Source organism: Pelodiscus sinensis, chromosome 3 (assembly GCF_052426305.1).
Source record: "Pelodiscus sinensis isolate ZL-2025 chromosome 3, ASM5242630v1, whole genome shotgun sequence".
Lineage (NCBI taxonomy): Eukaryota > Metazoa > Chordata > Testudines > Trionychidae > Pelodiscus > Pelodiscus sinensis.
Genome location: NC_143054.1, coordinates 76,968,602 through 76,989,845, shown reverse-complemented (window position 1 = coordinate 76,989,845; position 21,244 = coordinate 76,968,602). Strand labels below are relative to the sequence as shown.

The window sequence follows — 21,244 nt, the reverse complement described above, 5'->3', positions numbered from 1 at the left end:
CTTATGATGTATCATGAGATTATTGGAATGCCCTTTTCAGCTGTCTTTCAGAAGCTACATTTTTAATTTCCTATGGTTTATGTAAAGCAGAATTATATACTCTAAATAGCTTACAATAGTTATGTAAATAAGATTTGACTAGTGATTTATTAGTTCCTAATAGAGTGTGATGCGGTGTAATATATTGGGGAAGGTACATGGGGGAAGCAAATGCTGGATATATTTCATTTAGAGACTTACAAAGTACAGTAAACTTCTGATAATCCAGCACCTTTAAGACCCAGGGGGTGCCAGATTATCAGATATGCCGGACTAACGGAAGAGGGGGCTATGAGGGGTCTGGGTGGGGGGGGGTGCCACTCCAGACCCCTCATAGCCCCCCCTTCCGATAGTCTGGCTCTGCCCCAGGCGTCCCCGATTCAGCCACTGCTGGTCAGTTTCAGCAGCGGCTGAATCTGGGATGCTTGCGGCAGACCAGCTGGGGTGCTGCCAGGTTGGTCTGGTAGCGCTGCCCCTCGGCGCTGCGAGACCAACCTGGCAGCGCCCCAGCTGCTCTTGGGGACGCCTGGGTCAGAGCAGCTGGAGTGCTACCGTGTTGCTCCCGCAGCGCCGAGGGGCGGTGTTGTTGGGTTGGGTGCTGATGCCTTGGCTGACCAGCTGCTCTTGGGGACGCCTGAGGCAGAGCAGCTGGGGTGCTGTCGGGTTGGGTGCTGACGCCTTGGCTAACTTGGGGATGGCTGGGGCAGAGCAGCTGGGGTGCAGTTAGATTGGTCCCGCAGCGCCCAGGGGCGGTGCTATGGGACCAACCTGGCAGCACCCCACCTGCTCTGCCCCAGGCGTCCCCGATTCAGCCGCTGCTGAAACTGACCAGCGGCTGATTCCGGGAAGCCCGGGGCAGAGCAGCTCTGGAGTCAGCCGTTGATCATGCAGCTCTGCCCCAGGCGTCCCCAAGAGCAGCTGGGGTGCTGCCGGGTTGGTCCCACAGCCCCGAGGGGCAGCGCTACGGGACCAACCCGGCAGTACCCCAGCTGCTCTGCTCCCAGCTTCCCCGATTCAGCTGCTGGTCAGTTTCAGCAGCGGCTGAATCAGGGAAGCCTGGCACAAAGCAGCTCCAATTGTCCAGCTGCTGAAGCGCTTCCGGGTTCCCGGTGGTGCCGGACCATCAGGAGTGCCAGAGCATTGTCTGCTGGACCAATGGAGTTCTACTGTACAATAAGTAAGCCTGCCTAATGCTGTAGGCCAGTGGTTCTCAATTTATTTCAGTCCACGGACCACAAGGCCAATCAAAAAATGTTTGTGGCCCTCTTCCTTTTTGAGACATGTTTAAAAAAGAGCAGGCAACGAACATTTTGGTTTGAAATTTTATTTCTTACTAACAGATTTTTGGATTCTCTTCTCACTGACAAGCTTTTAAGTGTTTGGAGTGGTATTTGATAATGCACAATGAATATTGCTCTCCACTGCAAGCTGATTCCTCTGTTTGGACTTCACATGCAACAAACATGAAAATCCATTCTCACATATATAAGTTGATGCAAATGGCAAAAGAAATCTGACTGTGTGTGCTGACAGATTTGGGTAACTCCCGGTCATGCTGGCCCAAAATTTCTCTACGGTAGACTGCTGGTACACATCTTGAGCCACATAATCATTTTTCAGATCCAAGAATTCTTCTTGCAGATCCTCTGGAACACTATTAACATCTGTTGTAAATGGATTCCTGATGAAAGATAATCCATCATTTGTCCTGTCCACCTCTGGAAACTGTCGTTGGAATTTGTCTTTTAGCTTCCGTAAATGATTGAGAATTTGCGCCCAAATGGCTTCCTTTTCCCCGAGCATGGCATCCACATAAGGAAATTGAACCAAATTATTCCCTTCGACTCTTACCATCCAGAGTTCCAATTTGTCAAGAAAAGCCTCGATGATGCTTTAGTGGGAGAACAGATTTTCACCTTTCTCTTGCAGATGAAGATTCATAGAATCATAGAATACTAGGACTGGAAGGGACCTGGAGAGGTCATCGAGTCCAGTCCCCTGCCCTCATGGCAGGACCAAATACTGTCTAGACCATTCCTGATAGACATTTATCTAACCTACTCTTAAATATCTCCAGAAATGGGGATTCCACAACCTCCCTGGGCAGCTATATCATTATGTCAACAGATATATCATTCAGCTTCCTTGCTGCTTCCTCGCCAAGAACAAGCCATACCATCTCTTTTGCCCAGGGGAGCTCAAGTTGCTCTACAATGGTATGAGGCTGCTAGGCCTGTGTAACTTTCTATGCAACCATGTAGGAAGCGTGCACTGCATTGCTTGTCCTATTGTAGAATGCACTTGTTGAGTCGAGGCTCTGCCGTTTCAGACCTGATAACTGCCGCTTAAAATAATCTTCACCCTTTTGCAACTAGTTGGGGTTCCACTTTTCTGGATGGAGTTTCAGCTTAGCCAGCTTCATTGAGTCATTCCCCAAGACTTTGAAATAAATAACACATTGTGGCAAATCCACGCCTTCTTTTTCTTGACCCGTAAAGCTGAATTTGATGTAGTCAAGCGCAAGAATTCAGAGGACATTTCTTCCTATCGTTGCCATTATAAACAAACTACACCACCTGTAAAACAGCACATGTAGCACAGGACGAACGGCATAGCAGCCGCTCAGCACGATGGCGGCAACTACACTGACACTCAGAGCCTCAGATGGAAGTTACTGGCAACACAACCTGGTTGCGTCCTAGGTGACGCTATGGATGACAAGCTGCGTGCTTGTGAACACGGCATAAAACAGCCTAACAGTGGCGCCTGCTCACGCCATGTGACTTTGCACAATGTTCCTGTGGACCGAAAAAGTCACCATGGACCACCAATTGAGAAGCACAGCTCTAGGCATTCCTAACAATCTTTTAAGAGTACACAAATTAAAAAGTTTAATCAATCCCACCCCACTCCCAATCAAATAAAATGCCCAATGATTGTTAATATAATAGTAATTAACTGAGTTCCACAGAGTCCCTGCAACAGCACAACAAAATTGCCAGCCCTTCCTTTATACCCAGCTCCACTTGGGCAGGGGAAGAAAGTTGAGACCTTATTGTGCATCCTAAAAGCATATAAACTCTGGTTGTTAGAGTTGAGGCAAAAGTGAATTCTGAAGGCCTGGAGAATGCATTGCATGCCAGATATTCACTTTTTTCTACTGATGGAGATCCAGCTTAGGTATCTCTGCTGACCACTACTGTGTCCACATGACATGCAGAGAAAACAGTTTTAGGTTCCAGGCCACTTGCAGATTTTGTAGGTAGAGAGAGTTATTGATACATGACGGGAATGAATAAAATAGGTCAGCATGGTAAGTGAGTATCACCCTTCAGATATTTCGCCTCCTTCTCCATGTATCACTGATTTCAGATTGTGATGCAGAGTATGTGTTTCCCATAGAGTCAGTTGATAAATGTATCATACTGCTTTTAATTATTCACAGAAAATCCAGTTCACAAGACCTCACAAGATTATGTATTATTTACATTGCGGTAGTGCTTAAGAACATCAATCAAGGTAGAGTTGTACAAACAATAACAAAAGAACGATTACAGTCTATATGTCGGAGGAGAAAGACAAACAGGATGGGTTGAGAGAGTAAAATTGCACTAGAACAATTTAGCAGAAAAATTAAACTCTGATCTTTTGCACACAATAAATTGGAAATTATAGTACTTCATAGCCCTTGCCTAAGATATATACTGAAAAAACCTAAATGTAATGGAAAAAATCATCATTGTTCAGCTTTATTTCTGGTCTCCATTGAATAACAGTCCTTTTGTCTCTAAAAACTGAAGGACTGTGGTTTTCTTGCTAAGATAAATACTCCAAATTTGTATTTGATCTCAGTGCTCCTGTAACTTATCACAAAAAGTCCAAGGCATTCCAGTTTCTTCTTTTTTTTCTTCCTGGCCACTCAGTTTGTTATCCTTTGTTCAATTAAGTAAAATGTCACCCAGCTTGTGTTTTATATTAATGGTTCTTAAGCCTGAGGAGCTGCCTTGTTGGTTTGCTTCTCTTTGAATGAGAAATTGTAACGTGCCTCAGAGATGTTTTAATACAATTTTGTGTATTAATAAAATATATATATGAATTTCCTTTTCCCTGGTGGCAGTAGAAGCAAACATCCACAGGCCACTCTAGCAAACTATGCCCAAGATGTTCTCTCTCTCTGTTTCCCTTCAGTCTCACACACACTCAACTCATGCAGGCTTTCTCCCTTCAACACACAGTTTCCAGTTATTCTTTCCCCACCACACACATTCATAATCTAGCCTTCCCCCTACACGCATTTTCATCCAGGGAAACCCTTATTAAGCCATCTAGTTCAGTGATTCCCCAGCTATAGACTAGTGCTTTGGGCAGTAGCTGCATTGTGTATGTTGACATGGTATTTTGTTGTTAACAATCTTTTTAAAAGGTATCCTAGCAAAAAGGGAACGGCAGCTGTTACTATGGTTCTTCAAGTACTGTCTCTGTGGGTGTGCCACTTCAGGTGCTGGTGCGTCTTCACGCCAGCGATCAGAGACTTTTTCATAGCAATGCCCTGCCATGCATGCGCAGTCAGCACATGGTGGTGCCGTTGGTGCCCATGGATAACATGTGCAGCACAGTCCATGCAGTTCCTTCTCTATTGTTCTCAGCAGCAAATGGAGCTCTCCACAGTCACCCTCTCTTCACCTATGAAAGAGCAACAACACAGAAACTTTGGGTTTTTTCATCCCAGTTTTTAACTAATCCTCTTTTTTCTTAAAAAAAGCCCACCTCTTTTTTGGTTCCGGATCTTCCCATCCTTTGGACCCTCTCCCCCATTTTTTTCTCTCATCCTTCAACCAACCATCATGCCTCACTCACCAGGATTTAAAAGATGTGACACCTGTAAGGACCCCATGCCCGTCTGACAGACACCACTTGAAAATGATCCTACTTGAAAGATACCTCAAGCCTTCAGCTGAGGACCCTGCTACTTCTGACAAGGCAGGTCATAAAGATAAAGCTTCTGCCACTTTGAAAAAGTGTTCCTCCTCATCTGTAGATAAAGGGTCTCGTAGGATGAGAGCTTCTCCCACCAGATCTCTGGTGCATTTCTGAGCTCCACCAGAGCCAGCACTGCTGACAAGCCAGGCACCCCCAGCCCCTCCTCAGCATGGGCGCCAACAACACACAAGTGGCCAAACTCGGAGCCGAGACATAGAATATCCACAACGGCACTGACCATGCTGCCTTGGGATCCAGCACTAAAGCTGACCCACACCAACATGCCACCCCCAATGACACCAGCACAGACCTCGGTACCAGCTCTTAATATACCTACAAAGGCCAAACTGGTACTGAAAAAGATCGCACCGAAGCAGTCTTCAGTACCCTGTGTTTCCTCTGACGTAGTGACACAGAGGTTCACTCGGTGTTGCAATCACTGCTCTTCAGCACCGACCATTCTGTCCACTCTCCTTCAACTTCAGCACCGTCATTCTCTTAGAGACCCAGATACAGAACCTCAGGATAGCAGATGCTCTTATCAGCAGTCTTCACCTACTCAAAGGAGGTCTCCCTGGGAGTTGGACCTGTAAAGCAGACCCACCATGTATCACCCCACCACTGCTATGGCAACCATAGCCATACTCACCACCTCCATACACTGGCCAGTGGCCACCATGGGACCTATGGTCCTCCTACATACAGCATTATACTGCACAGTCTACGCCGGCCACGGAAGCAATCAGGTCCCCCACACACACCAGACCCAGGGCATGGTCAAGGATGAAGAACCTCCAGAGATCCCACAGATGATGAGCAAAGGTTCCTTCTGCATAACTCTTCCTCCTCACTGGTTGAGGAAGTCATACCAGCTAACCTTGCCCTCCCCTGCCATGACCTGAAACAGTTTCAGAAACTTTTCAGAAGAATAGCTGCAGCCCAGGAAATTGACCTTTAGGAAGTTCAGGAGAAACAGCAAAAACTCGTGAGGATCCTGCTGTCCTCTGCCAGCACAAAGATTGCTTTGCCTTTGGATGACACTATTTTAAAGCCAGCTGCCACAGTCTGGCAAACACCGGCGTCATTATCGCCCACAAATTAAAAGAGTTGTCAGGAAGTATTTTGTACCTGCCAAAGACACAAACTTTTATTTTCCCCATCCACAACAGAACTCCTTTGTTGTGGATGCTATTTGTCACCAATCTAAAAATCCACAGTGCTGTTCTATGCCACACAATAAGGATCCCATTCAAACGGAAAGTCTATTCTCCCTCCATCCTTCAGCAGGCATTCAGAGCACATACTCCGTGATTAGAACTCCCATTTCCACCCTGGACCTTAACCACGTCCTCAAGCACTTCACAAGGGCCTCCTTTAAGTCATTGACCACGTGTTCTCTCCTCTACCTGTCCATGAAAGCGGCATTCCTTGAGGCAATCACATCAGCCAGATGTGTTGGAGAAATAGCTTCCCTCATGGCCGACCCTTCTTACCCCATTTTTACCAAAGATAAAGTCACTTTACCCCGAGTTCCTGCCTAAGATAGCATCCTCCTTCCACATCACTGAACCTATCTATTTACCTACCTTCTTTCTCAAACCACACAAGAATGCACTGCAAGCATCTCTCTGCACGCTTGCCCTCCGGCATGCCCTCACCTTCTGAGCAGGAGCAGGTCCTTGCAAAAATGCGCTAGACCATAGCTGAAAGCTCCATGGGTGAAGTCCTATCTTCCCACCAGCTTTCCAAATGGATTTCCTCATGCATACATACCTGTTATGTCATTCATAACAAGCAACCACCACAAAAAGTAATAGCACATTCCACCAGAGTGGTAGCAGCATCTACGGCTTTCCTCAAAGATGTTCCACTCATTGATCTCTGCAGAGCAGCCATTTGGTCCTCCAAGCACACATTTGCTAAATACTACACCATAACTGCTGGGTCAATCCTTATGACCACAATAGGACTAGCTGTCCTTTCGATTATGTCCAGGGCACAGCTCCAAAGCCCACTTCCTCAGGACAGACATGGCTCTACAGACACCTCAAGTGGAGCATCCACAATGACAGCACTCAAAGAAGTTGTTACTTACCTTGTGCAGTAACAATGGTTCTTCAAGGTGTGTCCCCCTGTGGGTGCTCAACTACCCTTCCTCCTCCCCTACTTTGAAAGCAACATACCAGTTTCCATGGTAGAGAAGGAACAAAGGGGACCAAACTACGTGCACAGTCAACAGATGCCAACAGCACTACTAGGTGTTGACTGCAAGTGCACATCAGGGCATTGCTGTGAAAAAGTTTCTGATCACTGCACGAGGACATACCAACAGCTGAAGTGGAGCACCCACAGGGACACACATCACAAAGAACCATCATTACTACACAAGGTGAGTAACTTTACTACATTTTAAGGAAACTACAAAAGCATAGGAAGAGTTTAGGTCAGTAGATCCAGAAGTAAATACAAATAAGAAACAACAGACTATTAGCCCGGTTTCAGTAGTTCTTTATTTTCAGGTATAAGCATGGATTTTTTTTATCTCTTTCTGTCTGTGTATAGTATGTAGAGCAATACTACAGCTAAAAGGTGTGGTAAAATTGATGGCATTCAGTGTGGGCTTAGCAAATCTTCTATGAAAATATTATTGACTACCCAATAGTAATGCCTCAGATTCTGCACACCACTCTGAAGGAGGTGCCATGTTTTACTCAGTTGCTTTGCATGTGCTTTTATAGTTACAGTAGAAGCCATTTCTAGTGTATATTGAAAGTTAACTGACAGGTAAACTGTAAATCTAAATTGCTTTTCCTGTTGGAGATTCTGCCAGGCCCTAAAGTAAGAGTGTGTGAGGATGTGCATAATAACTCCCTACTCCCTTTCAGAACTAGAGATGTTAAAATGAGGATAATTGACTAGTCGAGTAGTCGATGGCATTTCCATCGACTAGTCGATAAGCACTTCCGCATTCCTCCTTTGAAATGTACAAGTGGGAGCCCTTGTACATTTCAAAAGAGGGATGCAGAACTCTGCATACAGCCCAGGGCCAGCGGAAGTCCTGCTTTGAAATATACAAGAGTCCCCAGCAGAAGCATTTTGTCTCCCTGAAGCAGAATTCCTTATGTTTTCCTCTCCTATGGGCTGTGGTTAAAAGCACGGTCTTTCCCCTAATAAATATCCACTTACAGGGAAGTTGTTCAGTGCACACCAGGTAACATTTTCAAACTTTCTAAGTAACTTAGGACCCGTGTATCACTGAAAGTCAGTAGGATTTAAACTTTGTATACCAAGGGCAATTGGCAGAATAGCTAATGCCTTTAAATTGCAGAGCCACAGCAGGGCCACTTATCAACGAATTGTGTACTCAATACAAATTGTATCGGGTACACAAGTAATCAGTTCCCCACTTCTTCACATCCTTAGTTCTTTCCCATGTTTTAATATTTTCCTCTGTGTACTTCTGGCTTGCCATGTGAAGCTTTGGCTGCATTAAGTGTCTGTCTGTCTCATTTGGTGAGAGGCCCATTTTCCTTCCTCCTTCCCTTTTATCTCTTTTCAAAAATACTAATGACACTAACTTCTTACCAGTTTGATATTGAGGTTGTTCTATATTGTCTTAGCTTTCATCCAATCTCAGAAAATAACAGAGAGGCTGCTACTGAAATTTAGATTTTAATGTTTTTTATTGAACAGGGTAAGTGAACAACACAGTTATGTTGTCCAAAACTCAAATGTGAACACTGGTACAAACTAGGGATGTGAGCAGCTAAACAGGTACCCGAGAGCAGCTCGTGGCCTGGCCGTAAGCAGATAGCTGCTCCAGCCCCCCGTGGATCAGGAGCCGGCTGCCCACGCTGGTGGAGGGGGAATGGCAGTAGAGCCGGCTGCCCACATGCTGGCCTACCTGCATGGTAGGCTGCTGGCTCTTACACGTGGGGGAGAGGGGGGCGGGTCCAGGAGTGGAAGCCAGACCTCCTCCATGCACTGGGCTGCTGGCTCCTGCTCCCAACTCCCCCTCCCCTGCGGGGGGCAGCAGGAGCAGAAACCTAACTTATGGTTTAACCAGTTAACTGATTAACCAGGATTTTACATCCCCAGTACAAACCTAAGATGTAAGACTATTACCTGTGTTACAAACACAGCCTTGTAAGTGTCAAAAGCAAATGATATTAAATACAAATTTAATGTCCATTCAAAGAACTCTACAATTCATAAAGAAAGACAGACCATGCATCTTTGATCGCGTTCATTTGCCTTTAACATCTTTGCTGTTGTTCATTTCTTAAAAACTAGTTTCCTTCTCTGAAGCGGCACAGGGCCCTAGGCACAGTAGAGGAAGAGTTTAGAGAGTCTAACCAGAAGGCATATATGCTGCAAAGTTTAGCTCCCCACACTGGAATTGGAAAGCTGCCAAAGAGCAGAAGCATCATTAATGAGTCTGTAGTTGCATAGCTTTGCTGGCCACTGCCCTTGAGCAGAGCTATAGAAGGAAGATTGGAGTGCCTTTGCTTTCTTTGCATAGACTCATAGTAGTATCCCCATGGAACACTGCTCAGACAAGTCTGGCTGCTCAGGCTTGACACAGATGCAGGATTTAATCTTTTATGTGGTCACATACATTGTGACAGATTCTTCTGCATTCAAGGGTCATGCAGAATTGGGCGGGGGGAGGCAGGTTGAGAAAAGGTAGACGTTCAGGGGAGGAAATGAAAAGTAATCTGCTTGTTTTCTCTCTTTGTTCTTCAGCGTATCAAGACTTATTTTTGTGAGGCATCTGGGTGGTGTTCTAGCTGTGGCTAATATCAGAGGCGGTGGCGAGTATGGAGAGACTTGGCACAAAGGTAAAACTTTCTGAATACAAGAATAAATAGTGGGTTTAGCAGTACTACTGACAGAGGCCGTGTATACATTGCACAGTTAACCTGCCTGGTCTGGGTGTGTGTGTCCCTGTAGCAAAACCACGCTTGCATTACTGTGTCCTCCAAATTTGCGAAACTGCCAATATGTGCCTGGGGCATATTCCTTGATTCTTGCGCATGATGCTCTAGAATTCTTTTCCAGTCAGTTATATCAAGTGTGGAAGAACTTGTGTGTCCTCCAGGGGAGACTGTTGGAAGGCACTTGAGTGATAAGCCTGTCCTCACTACAAAGTGGGCAGCTCAGAGAGCCCATGTTCTAACTCATATCCCCAGCTGAATAAGCTAGCCAGGGCTTAAAGCACATCCGGACCTAGGTTATGGGCTTTTCTGTATGAACGGAAGCAAGCTTAATGCTAAAACTTGGATAAGAGTTGAGATTAACTGTGCATTGTGGACATATCCTGGACAGGAGAATTGCCTGTCCTTTTTCTCCTCTCCCTTCCTTTACCCAGATAGTTATGAAAGTCAGACTTTTTGTCAAACTTATAACACCTGTAATTCCCTCATATTATTTGATCTTTGTAGTTCGATGGCTTTGTTTGTTGTAGCCAACTTAAAAATATTATTTTACAATAAACAGTGTGTAAGTTTTCCAAGAAAATTATCATTTTTACAAAACAAGATCCAACTTTTTTGATTCAATGCAATATTCGTAAATACTGCTATTTATTGCAAATCCAATTTCCAAATGTATCTGTCTGTACCAATTTCTGCATACAATTACTATTGTTACCTGTGGCAAACTGATTTTGCTCAGTATTGCTCTTTCATCTTTCTGATGTAACACATTTGTTGGGGCATTTCCTTATAATTAACTTAAAGATGTAATAGTTTCATAAAAAGAAATAGCATATGCTCGGGCATGCACAATATCATTGCTAAAGATAAAGCATCCTTCAGTAATTTGAATTTGGCCATCGATTTTAATGAGATTTTATCTCAGTACGAAAATGCTTCTTTAATCTCCCTATTTCCTGTTTAATTTAATTGTAGCTCCAGTCTGTTATCTTAGTTGCATAATTAGGTATGTATCTGTTCTATGTTAATTGCAGAGACAACTAGTACAGATGTCTATTTGTGTAGCTTTAACTTCATGGATATGATCCTGACCTTTGATCAGATTAGAATTATTCAGTATTCTGAGTAAAGCACGGAATGTCTCTTCACTTCTATTTCTCCTCCACTGTTGCAGTGTTGGGAGTTAATTAATAAAAAAAGTATGCAACATTCCCAGGATGCTTCTTGTGCAGTCTTTGTGTTGGATGAATTCGGTATTCTGTATTTTAAGAAGTTTTATATATTAAGAAGTTACACAGCTCTGCAAAGAGAACTGTAAAGTCTGCCCTCAAGAATCCATTTACAACAGTGGTCTCCAACCTTTTTACACCCAAGATCACTTTTTAAATGTCAGGGCAAGCCAAGATCTACCCCTTCCCTTCCCCAAAATCTTACCCCTTCTTTGAGGCCCTGCCCTCTCCATTCCCCTCTTCTCCATCACTTCCTGTCCCTAACCCTTACTCCCATTCACTGGGTTGAGATAAGTGGTGCGGGTTCTGTAGGGGGAATGAGGGATTTGGGTGTGGGAAGGGGTGAGAGGTGAAAGCTCCGGGAGGGAATTTGGGTGCAGGAGGAGGTGGAGAAGGGGATGCTGGCTCGGGGAGGGAGCACCAAGCTGGAGAGTGTTGGGGTCAGGTGAAGGGTTGGAGTGCTGAGCAAGCCGCAGACTTGTGGATATCGGGGTGCAGGAGTTTGGGTTGGGATGTATGAGGGGCTCAGGGCACAGGTTTGTGGTGTGTGGGTGGTGCAGGAGTGTTGTGGCCCAAGACTGGAGATGTGGGGGACTTAGGGCAGGGGGTTCAGATGTATGATGGGCTCAGGGCTGGGGTGTGTGGAGAGTGCAGGGGTGTTTTGATGCTGTGGCCAGATGGGGGCTTGGCCTCAATTGGGAGATTGTTGGCCAGGCTTAATTTTTAAATAAAATATTATGTCCAACACAAAAGGTTTCAACATTGTCTTTATGTATGGGAGGGCAGGGAACATTTTTTGGGTCAGGGGGCCACTGACCCACAGAAAAATCAGTCGGGGACCACACAAGTGAGATGCAAAAAACCAGCCCCTCCAGAAAAACCCAACCCTCACTGATGTGGCTCCAACTGAGACACCTCACTCCTCTGGCACTCCAGCCCCATGGTACAGGGGGAGGGTAGGTAGGACTGATGTTCAGGGCTTCAGGCCAAATTAACTCTTATGGGATTCCGGGGTTAGTACATTTTGTGGGCCACCATATGCTCTGGGGTGGGGCCAAAAATGAAGGATCCAGTGTGCGGGACAGAACTGCCAGTGAGTGGGATAGGGATGGGGGTGCAGAATCCAGGTGGGAAGTAAGGTACAGGAGCAAATGGTGGGTAGGTGTCTGGCCAGGAGGGGGGGGGGCAGGAACAGGCTGCTGGTGGTGTCTGGCCAGGGGAGAGGGAGCAGGTGAAACTCAGCTGGTACCTGGGAGTCTCCAGGGACGAGTGTGTCTTGGGGAAGGATCTGCAGGCAGCGCTGGAAGAAGTGCACATGCAACTTCTTTAAGAAATCTAGCTGCTCTGGATCCTCCGTTGCCATCTTAACCCCCAACCCTGCCTCCCTGGTGTACGGGGGAAGGAAGTCAAAACAAGAAAGTGTGCGTGTTCCTGTGGGGAGGGGAAGAGCAGTGCATGTGCACACTTCCTAAGAAGCCAGACCTGGCGTGGAGCCGTGAGACTTCTCTCCCCGCAAACCGCAGGAAGTTGGCTTTGGCTCCAATTTTGCGAGGGGCAGGAAGCTGTTGCACCAGTGTGGGCTCCTTGTTGCAGGTGGGGGTAACCAATGGGGGCCTTGGAACACTGTGTTGATCGACTGGCAGTGCCTCCGCAATCGACCAGTTGATCACGATCAACTGGTTGGTGACCATTTCTTTGCAAGACTGGAAAAAAACATAGCCTTTGCCACAAAGGTGTCAGCACTTAATTCTTAGTTCTCACCTATTTAGAGTTCCTAATTAGTATGTAATTACCAAAGACAGGACCATTCCGGTTAGATAGGGGTATTAGCTATTGCCAAAGCATTATGTGACCTTTGATCAGGAGACATCTATAGTCTTTCATTAAATGAACTTCTTACATGGGAAAATGTAAGATGAAGTTTTGGTAAGTTGTGAATTCTGTGAATATCATAGTTTGACAATTAATATTCTTTATTTTATATAAAAAGGTTACAGAGCAAGATTGCCTTCCATATGGGTTTGACAGTAAAATATGTCTTGCATACTAAATTCTTTCTTTCTAATATTTTTAATTGTACATTAATTTCCCCTTACATGAGCCTTGTTAATATTTTGCTTAAAAAATTTAAGAGTAACTTCATGATAGTAGTTTAATAAGACAATGGTAGCTTTCAGTGTCTGAGCTTCCTTAATAAAATGCCAAATTAAGATCTGGCTCTAAAGTCACAATTCTGTCATAGATATTTGTCATCAGATTTGAAAACAAATAATCATAATAAACCCCAGTAAACTACCAGTATTATATTCTGATGTCAAGAAAACGTTAGTGTAGCATATTTTACAGCAGTAAGTTTGAAGCTTTATCTTCTTAAAAGGCCATCGGCGAGCTTAATTCTGTTAAAGTTCCATTAAGACTTACTTCAAGTGGAAATTTGTGTAGCCGGTTTTTGTAAAATTAGCAATTCAGAGCTTTTAACTGGAATCTCAGTGGTAAGGAGCATTACCTGTTCGATCCTTAGCATAGATATGTATTATTCAAGATTTTTGAAAGCATTAGGAGTTATTGGCAGAACCATTTTATAATTTTATGTTGGGAGAGATTTTTGTTCTCCTTTGTCTTTCTCAGCTGCATCAATTATTAAAATGTTCATGAAGTTGGAATTCATACTAAGCATTTCTGCATATACCTCTTTCTGAATGGTATGCTATTAAACGCATTTTATAGAACTGACTGATTTGTTTTCCTTGTGTGGTAGGTGGTATTTTAGCAAACAAACAAAATTGCTTTGATGACTTCCAGTGTGGAGCAGAATATCTTATCAAAGAGGGATATACATCTCCAAGGAAACTGACTACCAATGGAGGCTCAAATGGGGGTCTCTTAGTGGGTAAGAATTATTTGCATATTTGCTGTTGCATGCTAGCTACTAACACATGGAATTTTTCATAAGCTAAGCATAGAGAAAAATTTGTAAGACTTTCTGGATTTAAATATTGGTGGCATGTCACTATATTAATGCAGAGTAATTAAATTTCACTTCAATCTTCATGACGTAGAACATTATCATTCTGTAGCCTTTGGAAAATGCCCACCATTAAGAGTCGCATGGACATTACTACCTGTACTCAAATGCATGCTCTTCATGTTGTTGGAACCTGCCATGCAGTGAATGTGCAACAGATGTCCAATCGTTACTGAAATTTTTCATTAAATTAAGTTGGAAAAACTTTGAGATTTGCTAGCAGTTCTTCGTGGTAGCAGACATGGGTGGGGTATTTGGTCATTGGATCTGCATAGTTGACCCCAAAACTTAGTTACCTGTGCCCTGTGCAAAATGCAGGTTTTGCAAGCGCATGGAGAGAATGGCTGTAAAGTTTGCTGCTCTGCCTTTTTATGGTCTGTGGTTCATGCGTATACGCACTGAGTGTCTCTCTCACTCTCATATACCCACCCACCATGGTATTTCTGCTGCATTTAAGGCCTTTGTGCACAGATGAGTAACTGCAATCTTTGCAACTATATTAATTGTAATGAGTTGAAAAGATGAGCACAAGAAACAAATCCATCTGATAAAAATACATACAAATTAAGTAGAAATAATGGTAAAATTATGATTATTGGGAGTAATATAAATCTAACACACCAGTTATAAGTACAACTTATGTATTTATAATTCTCTAACTCATATTTACAAGCAGTCCCCGGGTTACGTACAAGATAGGGACTATAGGTTTGTTCTTAAGTTGAATTTGTATGTAAGTCGGAACTGGCTCCAGATTCAGCTGCTGCCACTGAAACTGACCAGGGGCTGACTACAGGAAGCCGGAGGCAGAGTTGCTCTGCCCCCAGCTTCCTGGAATCAGCCTGATCAGTTTCAACAGCTGCTGAATCTGGAGCCTGGGACAGAACAGCTGGGGCGCTGCACGGTAGGTTCCCACAGGACCAACCCAGCAGCACACCAGCTGATCCACCCGAGGCGTCCCGCAACAAAAGCCTGGTCTGCTGGGGAGGGGAGAGGGGGCTCACTAGCTGCGCCCCCTTCCCCGCCCCCCCCCCCCCCCAGCAGACCAGGGAGACCCGAGCAAAGCCGCACAGGCGGAGGGACCCCGCTGCCCGTGTGGCTTTGCTCCTGTCTCCCTGGTCTGCTGGAGGGGGTCCAGCAAAGCCGCTGGACCCCTCCAGCAGACCAGGGACACCCGAGCAAAGCCGCCGCCTGGGCGGCTTTACGAACAAAGCAGGGGGACAGGAGCAAAGCCGCCCAGGCGGCGGGGGTCCCGCTGCCTGGGCGGCTTTGCTCCCGGGCAAACGAGCAAAGCCGTCCAGACGGTGGCTTTGCTCGGGTGTCCCTGGTCTGCTGGGGGGGTCCAGCGGCTTTGCTGGACCCCCCCCAGCAGACCAGGGAGACAAAGAGAAGCTTTTCTCGCCCCGGAGGACACGGGTGGCGACCCGCCACCAGTGAGCTCCGGGGCGAGAAAAGCCCCGTTCGTAAGTCGGATCCGCGTAAGTCGGGGACTGCCTGTACTCAGAAACATTTAATCTTAAATATGGAAAGTTCATCTCAAAAATATTTCTCACATTCCAAGTAAATTTTTAAGAGCTGCCAAATGTATCCCGAAAGAAATCTTTACTTTCTCATATGCTGTCTTCCTAGGTAGAAGAGGGAACAAAGGGAAACTTTTTTTACTCCACCCTAAAGGCAGAGGGAGGAGCTAACAGATTTTGCTTGGGGAGGGAGGGGCAAGATGCGAAGCCTACCTTGGCTGGCTCACCATCAGTAAACTTAGACTTTTTCAACTTGCTTTCTTTTTGCATACCTTTGCATTGAGCATGAATTGAGAGCTTAGGAACTGGCCAGCCACCTTTTCTGCTTTTTATTTGTGTATGGTGGTTGAATTGCTTATGAAAATATTACTTTGTTTTGTTCCTGACTAAACCTTTGTGAGCATTTAAACTGTATCCTATCAAAATTGATTCTAGGCTTTTAAAGCTTTGAGTTCTTTGTATAAGGAACAAGAAGGGTTTTTCTTTCATTCAGGAAAATCAAACTGCTGTTTTCATTGCTCCTTTATTTTGAAATTCTTACCTGTGCTCTTTCATTAAAGCAGAACTGGATTTTTTTTTCCTCCTCTCTCAACCCTCAAGGGATTTCAAAATACATATTAATGGCCTTGTCCAACTGCTACTAAGCTCAGAAATACGGGCCCAATGCCATATTTCCTCAGTTTTCATTCATTGAAGAAAAGATTTTTGGCATTCTTCCAAAAAATACTGTTTTTCCTTTTAGTCTAATTACTAAGAGGTGACCCTGAATAAGGTACCGCTGTAGTTCCTGGCTTATTCAGCTGCAAAACAAGATTTCCTTGTCCTACATGATGGAATCATAGTGTGACACAAAGGCTTAGTTGGCAGTGGAGTGTGCATTAAAAGTCCTCCTCGTATATAAAAAAAAGAGCCCTGAACTGTATTAGCTTTAATAAACAGTTATGAGATTTTCGTGGTCTTTGGCTTCTGTATGTGCTATTCAGGAATTTGTTGGCGAATTACTCTGAGATTCTGAGAAGGAAAAATATTGAAAGCTGTAGTGTTAGACACCAGTGTGCTTTGGTTCTAGTGCAGGGGTAGGCAAGAGGTGCCTAGCAGGCTGGATCTGGCCCGCCAAGTCGCTGGATTCAGCCTGCGGCCACCTCACTATCACCCTTGCTACAGAACAGCTCATGCAGTTTTAAACAGCAGCCTGCTATTTGCTATGCATTCTGGGCAGGGAGGAGAAAGCTTTGTGCGCTTTCCCCATCCCCTAGAAAAATCCCTCAGCTTCCAATAGGAGCTGAGACATTTTGATGAAGGCAGGGGTAGCGGATGAAGCCTCCTCACTACCTGCCTCTCCCCCGCATCTCCCTCCCTATGCTGGAGCAATGCCATGTGGAGCAGCTACCTAGCACACAGTCAGGGTTTCTACAGAGCTGCTGGCTGGGAGCACCTAGATAAGCCCCACCCAGCCAGAGCCTGCCTATGGAACCCCAGCCCCTTTCTTCCCTCAACTGTCTGCCCCAGGCCACCCCCCAAGCCCTCTGTTTCCCCTCCCCCCTCCTCCTTCAAGTCACAACTCCCTCCCAGACCCTGCACCCTCTCCTGTAACCTGTCCCCCCAGGCCAGATTCCTCTTCTGCACCCATACCCCTCCCTGACCCTGCACCCCATTCCCCTGCCCCATGGCACTATCCAAACCCTCTGCATCCTCTTACCCCCCTTCTCCTAGGTCACAACTCTCTCCTACACTCTGCACCCCCTGCTATATTCCTCCCCCAAACCAGAATCCTTTCCTGCACCCATAACCCCTCCAGGACCCTGCACCCCACGCCCGTGCCCCAGATTATAACCCTTTCCTTCACCTAAATTCCTTCTCAGACCCCACATTCCCTCCTGCACCCCAGTCTTCTGTCCCAAGCTCCCTTCTACACTCCACCTGCCATCCCAGACTCTATGCCCCCTCCACAGAAGTGCAGCCCTTGACCACTTATCAAAAACTTGGCATGGTCCCCCATTAAAAATTATTGCCTACCTCTGTTCTAGTGGTTAGTTTATATTCACTCCTTAAAATGGGGTCGCTGATACGCTTTAAAAGTGCCCAATAGTAATAGGAAGATTGGAAGCATAGGGTAACAAAATGCAACCGTTCTATAAAAAGTGAGCTCTTCTCTCTGTGACTACAACTGACACCATGTCTGAAGAATGGGGATAAGCATAGCTGCAGTGCCAGCATAACCCTGTAGTGCAAGTACTGTTTACAGCAATGGGAGGGTTTTCCCCACTGCTGTAGGAATGCCGCCTCCCCAAGTGATGGTAACACAGTCAACAGAAGCATTTTTCCATCGGCGTAGCTGCATCTTCATGAAGGGGTAGGTTGGCATAGCTATGGCACCCAAGGATGTGGATTTTTCACACTCCTGAATGCTTGTAGCTATGTCACCATACATTAAAATGTAGACCAGGCCTAAATCTGAAATTAGTTGTCAGAGCTCTTTGACTTGCATATAGCTGAAAAAATGAAGAAATGGCTAGATTCCTGTAGCAAAAAAAGAGCCTTATGGAAAGCAGCTATGTGCCTTGTCAATTTCTTTTTTCCTGACAGTGATAGGAGAACATTGGAGACTGCCAAGGTCTTGTAATAACCCAATATTTTTACTTATGTTACTGATAACTCTATTGATTGTTAAAAGTGAATTTGTCGCTTCAATCCAATTTGTTTGTCAAAAATTATACTCTTGGGCTAGAACTTACAAAGGAGCAGAGAAAGTCAGGTTCCCAACTCCATCTGTGTGGTATTTGGGCACCTAACTTCCTCAGACTGTTTTTAAAATCCCATTGTTTGTTCACACTGCTCATTTGCCTCAAGTTGGATAATGAGAATTAGTGAATTCTCTTACATGCTTGTTTTGAAGTCAGTTTCACTTTGACTTTCTTTGCACCTGGACCAAACCCCGCTGAAGCCTTTAGGAGTTTTCCCATTTACTTCAGGCATTTTTAGTGAACAGGTATTTAGTTCTAACAGGTGTTTTTAGTCACTGTTTATATTTCAAGTACTTCATGGGAATATTTATTTTTAAAAAACAATGTTTCAACTGGATTTTTTCCAGAATCTATGAAATTGCGATCCTTAAGTTTTACAGAAGTTGACTTGACCTAATATAATGCTGAGCCAAATTTCAGATGATCATAACTTTTACTACTGCCTTTGGTATCTCCTTTAGTGTTAATAAAATTGTCTTGCTGTTTTTAAGCTGCGTGTGCTAATCAACGCCCTGACCTGTTTGGTTGTGTGATTGCTCAAGTTGGAGTAATGGATATGCTTAAGTTCCACAAATACACTATTGGTCATGCCTGGACAACTGATTATGGCTGCTCTGACTATGAAGAACAATTTAAATGGCTGATCAAGTAAGTGTCTTTTGGAATTTTGAATATACTGACTGATGTGGATGTTGTATTGTTCTGTAGCTGGCTGGTAATTACGGAGTCAAGTCTTCTTGTTTTAAATGGCAGTCATCAGAAACTAAGTATTATGCAAATTAATTTCACCTTCACCCATGTGAGAGTGCTGCTATGCTGCCCCCTTCCTCTCCCTTCTCCATTCCATTACCTGGCCCAAAGAGAGGGGGAAACTCTGTCATGTAAACTGAGTAATGGTATGGATTAAAATGACATCTTAAACAAAAGAGACAAAGTAGGTGACATAATGTATTTTATTGACCCAACTTCTGTTGGTGGAAGGGAGAAGCTTTTAAGCTTCACAGAGTTCTCTTTCAAATATGGAGAAAGTAATCAGGGTGTCCAAATGAAATGCAAAGTAGATCAGCTTAAGTGTAAGGGATTCAGACATGCCATAGGAGACCACTTAAAATGAAGTAGTAACACCTACTTGTAGGACAACAGAATTTTAGCAAGCAGTAGGGTGTATTACAAATTGTGGTAATGAGCCATAAAACTATTGTCTGTTAAGTCTTTGGTATTTAGTGTCCACCGAAGTACACATGTGAGGGGATGCCTATCTGTCAGTGGAAGCCCAGGGTTTGAACTCATACTCAAACCTACTTCCCACCACTTTTTTCTATGGACAGATCATGCTAACTCAGGGCATGGACTGAGGGTCACAGGACCCTACAAGGATAGAGAGTCTGAGTCAAAGTCAAACTGAGACCATAATTTCAAAATCTGTTGCTTTCAAGAGTAAACATCGCTCCGCCATAAGTAACCCACAATCCCACTGGCTGACTTCCTATGTTCTCTGAACTGTCAAGTTTGGTGGCCAATGAGATTTTCCCATTCTGTACCTGTTACCCAAAAATTCCCACTGGAGACCACCCAGGGATACACTAGTATGGATTTATTGATTAATTAACACTCCACTATATTCACTATATGGTTAAACTAAAGAGGATAGAACTGCCACTACAGGTTTAAACTAAAGGGGAGAATCATCTCTCTCTCACACACAAACACACCCCTTCATTTATTCACAGACATTCATTCCTGCCCTCAGGCACTCTCACACTTACACAGGCATATGGGTTGCAGAAGGAGCCATGGCATGTTGATTCTGGAGGGTTTGTCTGCTGATCATGGCTGGGGAGCTGGTCAGAAAAGAAAGAGAGCTTCTGGCTACAGAAAGAGCAGCATCTCAGAAAGAGAGCTTCTGCCATGTGCTCTCTCCTTTTATTGCCTCTGTACATCTCCTGTGACTCATCCACATTCTTCACAAGGGAGCATGCCCAGACTTTCCTTGATCCAACAGAGCAGCAGTGTCTCCTTCATTGGTCTGATGATTCATCACCTGGCTCCACATGCTCATCCTTGCAGTTTCTAATCCCAAACACACAATAGTCTCCCCTCATACACACACACACACCCATATCTCAGGGGAGATGCGGTTTAGAGCAAGTTACAAGCAGAGTGGATGAAAGTTACAAAAAGTTGCAAGGTTTTACAAAGATTACAAGAAGTTGCAGAGTTTAAAAGATAATGCAACTGAAACAATTACAAAGCTTCAGAGAATCATTTATAAATCATCAGTAATGAAGTGATTTAGAAGACATTTGTCCCCTCCCGCACCTCCCCTCTCCCCCCCCCCCCCCCCCACACACACACAGCAATGCAGTCAGCAGGGGTGGTTTGTCAGTCTCTAAGTCATGTGCTGGTAGGACCTTACAGTTTAGTGCAGTGTTTCTTAAACTTTTTAAGACCGAGAAACACCAAACAATGATTTTTGTTTGAGGAACACCAAGGATTTTTTGTTGAGGAAAACAAAAAAAGAAAGAAAAATAGGGAGGCCGGGGAAAAGTTATTGACCTTCTGCCCCCCCCCCCCAAAAAAGGGTCGGGGGGGAAAGCTGGGGGAGGGTGGAAGGTCACCTGCCCCTTTAAGGGCGGCCACTTTTCACTCTGTTCTCTGCGGCACACCGGTGTGCCATGGAACACAGTTTAAGAAACACTGGTTTAGTGTATTTCCAGAAAATCCATGTGTAAAATCAAGTAATAGGTCGGGCAGGGGTTTATGCAACAGC

General features: G+C 44.8%; 1 protein-coding gene across 1 annotated transcript in view; it reads left to right on the top strand.

The window, feature by feature from the left end:
- The window catches only part of PREP (prolyl endopeptidase), a 164,892-nt gene that overhangs the window by 131,796 nt on the left and 11,852 nt on the right, over nucleotides 1-21,244 (top strand). The window contains exons 12-14 of the mRNA XM_006118459.5: nucleotides 9,766-9,860; nucleotides 13,944-14,075; nucleotides 18,966-19,122. Of these exons, the coding sequence (XP_006118521.1) occupies nucleotides 9,766-9,860; nucleotides 13,944-14,075; nucleotides 18,966-19,122 (384 nt within the window). The remainder of the gene's footprint in view (nucleotides 1-9,765; nucleotides 9,861-13,943; nucleotides 14,076-18,965; nucleotides 19,123-21,244) is intronic.